This window comes from Vigna umbellata, chromosome 1, assembly GCF_029865625.1.
Source record: "Vigna umbellata cultivar VRB3 chromosome 1, Vumbellata_1.0, whole genome shotgun sequence".
NCBI classification, from domain to species: Eukaryota; Viridiplantae; Streptophyta; class Magnoliopsida; order Fabales; family Fabaceae; genus Vigna; species Vigna umbellata.
This window is the reverse complement of record NC_142165.1, coordinates 103219421-103224767: the sequence shown is the minus strand read 5'-3', so window position 1 is coordinate 103224767 and position 5347 is coordinate 103219421. Positions and strand designations below refer to the sequence as shown.

Here is a 5347-nt window from a genome sequence, read left to right as displayed (position 1 = left end):
TAACCAACGTGGTCCTTGATATATATATTTCTTAAACTTTAAAACATTGTTCCATAATTAGTTTGATGCTAACTGAGATTCTAATGCATTTGATCCCATGTCCTTTGACTCTGCCAGAGTATAACAAGAATTTCACTGTACTTGTTGCTGTGTTATACTGGTATAATTTAATATATACCAAATGTTTTAGGGTTGTAAAAGCTGGCTTTTCTGAGCTGTATGGCTGGCTATAGTATTAACAAAAAGAAACCAATTCATAGTATGATTGCGGACCAAAAAGGGATGACTTTCTTCTGTTTGTTTTGCATAGTTAAGATTAGCATACTTAATGTGAATTCTCACAGAAATATCAAAGATAACAAGATTTCATTGACTTCGTTAGCTCTTACACTGGAGATGCCAAGTTAATTGGAACGTGAAATAAGATTCCCATGTACTCTTAGTCAAAACTTGTAGTAACAAAAAGGATATGTTTCATGGATTCAAAACCACCCAAATTTCTCAAAACTCTTTTATATTATAGTTTGCATTTACCTCTATTTTTTGTGAAATCTTTAATAAACTTTTTCATGTCAAAAACTAGTTATCTCAACCATTAGACTAAAAATAATTCCACAGCAGTTGACACAAGATCTAATAAAATTTAAGTGTAATTTAATTCTATAAATTGACTTGCAACTCGAAAATTATATTCACATATATATTATAATTTTATTTTATTTGTGATCTCTGACAATTTTATGATGATTTTCAATATCTTTATTGAGCTTACTCTTGTTATTAAAGGAATAAAATTACATTATGTTGAATAAAAAATATATATTTTCTCTTTTGGGATTACAAGAATATTTTTAATGGTTTTATACTATTATTTTATTTTTATTTGATAAAATATAAATTTTATTCGGTGGAGCAAGTGGATAGTACATTAATTATGATTAAAATTATATTTATAGTTTTACTGCAAAGAAATGTGAACACTACGTCAACATCACTATCTCGCCAACTAATTTGTAAGATCCATATAAATGTAAAACTAGAGCATAATTTTAAGAATATGATAACATTTAACCATAGTAAATTAAAAAGTAATATAGGATCATCCGTTTATTTAAATTCAAACTCAAATATATTAGCAATTTTATTTTGATAAAATTATTTTATTACTTTCTTCACTTTATTGTGGTTGTAGGTCTCCATCGCTCTCTCTTTTTAGAAAATGTACCTAAAGCTAATTTTGACAAATTTAAATTTCCTTCTGCTTCATATATAAAATAGGCGTGGGGGAATATTTCTCAGCAGTAAGGAAGTTCAAAGCTTTTTCTATGAAAAAGGAAAATAATAGACGCAGACCAGGCCCAAGACAAGAAAGCAGATGCAGAAGCCCACCTGAAGAAAATAAGGAAAGATTGCCCATATAGGTTGCAATGGCTTCCTGCACCTCATCAAATTTCTTCTAGCACTCCACAATACAGAGGAAAATATTCAAATACCCTTCACTGTTGCACCACACCACCACTGTCATTGTAGCCGCACCATCACCACCACCAGACCACTACTGCAGAGGAAGAAGAAGAGAAGAAAATACTAAAAGAACTCATTTTGAAGAGCTTTTTCCAAAAAATATTTTATATGTTCCGGAAAGTTCTTTTTAGTATTCTGGAAAATTCATTCCAGAAGATATTATATGTGTTCCAAAAAATTGTTTTGAAAATCCGTTCCAAAAAATGTATTTCACGCGTTCTGGAAATTTTATTTCGAAAATTTTGTTCCGAATAATTTTGTTTTGAAAATATTATTCCATAAATTCCAAAATTTCAGTTTGGAAAACCCTATTCTGAAATTAGTAAATCGAAAGTCACTTTTACAATACAAAATAGTCATTCAGGAAAATTATGAGGTGCAATAAGAAATTGATGGGGTGCATGAAACAATTGTCATAGAAGGTAGCTCTTTTAAATAAGAAGAAAGTTGAAAAGCAGCTTCTTAAGTACTTCGAGAGGCTGTTAGATATGCTAAAAGTAATAATAAATTAGTTTTTGGGACCGTGAGGACCCTCCACACTATTCTCCTATCTCTAATTATTTTTCTGTAAGTAATACTTTAAATTGGTAAGAATAAAGTTTTATTTTCTCAATCTTGCTTGATTTGTAATAAGAAAGGTCTAGATTAATCTATACAAAATATACATTTTTAATAACTTGTAGATTAAAAATTATTTTTACAGATATTGTTTTGGTATAGGGTTGAGATCTTTTACTCAAAGCATTTCAAATGGTTGTGAAAATTGGATAAGCTTCCTAATGGTCATCTATTACCTAAATTGTGGAAGATACCTGCAAAAGACACTCTCATGCTCAAGTCAATGAATTTGCATGATAATAGTGATAATATTTAGTAGAGAGTGAATACAGAGAATTAATTTAACCTGCTTACCTTTGCGGCTTAACCTTCTATTTATAAGTTATTTCATGGACTTTAAACTAACATAGGTCCAATAAAACGAACTTACCTTTAAATCGGATATGTTACTCATAAACAACTTCCTTATCCTGTAATCAGTTTATCAATATATTTAAGCAATATCTTTAATCATTGTGTTATTAATTTATTAACTGTTTTACTTGCCTAAATCATTGATCCAATTACAATAACTTAAGCGCATGTCCAACATCAATAACTTAAGCGTTGGTCCAACAATTGATCTGTTTTGATCGTTGACAAAAGTAGAAGAGCGGTTGCAGATGTTGATAGTTCGATCTATCCATATATCATAAAAATATATTTCTAAAAATGAATATTCATTTTTAACAGCATCTTAATCAACTATAGATACATTTCCTCCACTTCCACTGATTAATTTTTCTCAATTTTTAGATGGAAAATTTAAGAATCACTCTAAATTTTTGTAGTTTCAAATATTATATATAACTAATATTATAAGATCAGTGTCCGGAGAAAATGGAAGTCTTCATTATTGTTTACATTAGCAGTAGTTGAATACGATGAGGAACCTTTTAAAAATCTACACCTAGAACCAAGTGTATATTCCTTTAGCTACCATTTGGAAATCAAAATCTAAGGTTCCAACTGCTTTTGATGGATTTCAAACCGTGCAATTGTGGGTGAAAAAAACTTCTTAAACCTTAGTGCTTTTGATGATGGTGGTGGTGGCGGCGTAATTTGTGATGTGCTGCAGCAAATGCACCTGCAATTTTGTGGCGGATACCTCTTAAACCATGTGGTTGATGGTGCGATTTGCCATGGTGCAAACCTGAAAGAATATCTGCAAAAGTGCAGAAATTCTTGGTAGAGTCACCTTCAGGTCCCGCTGCCTCCATTGCCAAATCCTTGAGTTCCAATACTTTCTCCCGCATCATCATCCCTTTCTCACTTGACATTACTGTTTCCAGAACTCTTAGAGTTTCTTCTTTAGTGAAAACATTGTCTTCAAGCCCCACACCAATTTCCCATACATGCTCAAGTGTAGCAGTGTTCAACGACTGATCTCCAAAAAAGGGCCTACAAATCATAGGCACACCACCAACTATGCAATCCAAAACTGAGTTCCATCCACCATGTGTTATGCACACACCAACTGCTGAATGCTTAAGGATCTGCATTTGGGGGGCCCACCCTACAACCTTCCCTTGCTTTTTTGTCCTTTCCATGAACCCATCTGGCAATTGTTTTTCAGGGTTACCTCTGAAAGCCCAAATAAATGGATACTTACCTTCTTCTAGCGCATCTGCCAATGCAGTCAACTCATCTGGTGGAGGCATTATCACACTTCCGAAGCTGATGTACACCACTGACTTGTCCTCTTGCGAGTTCAACCATGGTAAGCACCCTTCATCATCAAGAGTAACAGATTGTGGTGTTGTCAAAATGAATGGACCAACATTCAGAAGCATCTGGAACCTGGTTTCTAGCTCCTGCGTAATAGGAACGTGTACTCCACTGAAGGAGTTTATGGCAACTGCGGTTGCTCGGGGCAAAGCTTCTCCCATTTTCTCTAACATCATTGAAAAAGGGTCTTCTGGCATTTCCACCAATCCTTCAGGCAAGTCACCTGCCTTCAGCCCATTGAAACCAGTGAGGAAATCGATTTCTTTGTTTTCTCCGACTGCAAAACAAGAAAAACATATTTCTCGTTAGTCACCTGAATCTATTGAATATTATGTCGATAACACACACTTGTATAATTCAATCTTTCCTTTTAGCTCTCTGGATAGTAAACGTTTATCAGAAAAAGAAGATATTTTTAATTAAAGAATCGATATACGAAATCAAGTTTGAGGGGGGTAAAAACGCCATATACCTCCATCTGGGCCCAGCTTTTCCCTAATTTGTTGGGAGGAAATATGAGCAAGGAGAGGGTGAGGCCCTGCAGTCCACAGAGGAATCCACTTGGCATGCATTTCTTCAGCCATGTCAGCACAAAACCAAAAGAAGGCGTCAGAGACTAAGCAAGTGATCTGCCTCCCCGTTTTCTCGACGGCTTCATCCATGGCAGTCCTATAGTTAGCGGGCATGGCCTTAACGAAGTAGGCGACGGGGTCTTGGGGGTTCCCCGAGGGCACAAAGTCCTCCGGCAACCCGTCTTCAATGTCATAAGGCCTTATGTTCAAAAGCTGCTCCTCGTTGAGCCCCGCGAAGACAGAGGCATTGGATCTTTTCGTGCTGAAGAACGAGAACGACACTTCAGGTGCCTCGGCCGCAGCCCTACGCACCAGGTTCAGAAGCGGAGCTGCGTGTGTGCCATAGGGAAACGCCAACACGGCCACATGCCTGTCGTCCGTAGGACAAACAGCCATTCTGGACGTTTCTGGTTTAGACACTATGATTCGCTAATTCTACCTTTAAGATTTATGTTCTCTTTTTCTTTTCCCTTTGACAATTTTGTGTAGCTAGATTTATAAGCTATTGGGTTAAGTTGCCTGCAAGAGATTAGAGAGCAGAGAGAGACATGCACGTAGTTTGTTATCCTAACAAACTCAACTGTTTGCATGCATGTATGAAGACGGTAATGAACAAGTTTTTCTTTTGCACAGCATGTGCTCCGGCGAGACTAGCTGTTGACAGTCAGGTACAACGGCCGGTGAATATATGTTTGTTTTCCGGTTAGTGACTTGGGTTGGTTTCGTTGAACCACCGACTTACCTTTCCTCGGCGTATGCATTTCGTAGCTGCGCACCTAACTGAAAAACTCTAATCTTAGCTTCCACAAAAATAACAATAAAACTGCGGAAATTTATCTCATTCATCTGTTTTCTTCATAAGGTAATAGGATGTCTTTCAATCTTAAAACTTCCTACTATATGTCAGCCATACATTACCATAATAT

At 35.6% G+C, this 5347-nt stretch overlaps 1 protein-coding gene across 1 annotated transcript; it reads right to left on the bottom strand.

The window, feature by feature from the left end:
* Positions 1–2959: 2959 nt before the first annotated feature.
* Positions 2960–5133, bottom strand: LOC124835209 (flavonoid 3-O-glucosyltransferase-like). The gene is made up of 2 exons (XM_047310115.2): positions 4322–5133; positions 2960–4126 (listed from the first exon to the last, which is right to left on the bottom strand). The coding sequence occupies exons 1-2, from the start codon at positions 4815–4817 to the stop codon at positions 3147–3149; spliced, it is 1476 nt and encodes a 491-aa protein (XP_047166071.1). The 5' UTR covers positions 4818–5133; the 3' UTR covers positions 2960–3146.
* Positions 5134–5347: the final 214 nt, after the last annotated feature.

What these genes read in the sequence shown, in the direction of transcription:
- LOC124835209 (XM_047310115.2), bottom strand. Translation starts at nt 4,817, where the DNA reads ATGGCTGTTTGTCCTACGGACGACAGGCATGTGGCCGTGTTGGCGTTT. An exon ending in AAAGCTGGGCCCAGATGGAG is followed by an intron (nt 4,127 to 4,321) that starts GTATATGGCGTT and finishes CTTGTTTTGCAG; the next exon opens with TCGGAGAAAACAAAGAAATC.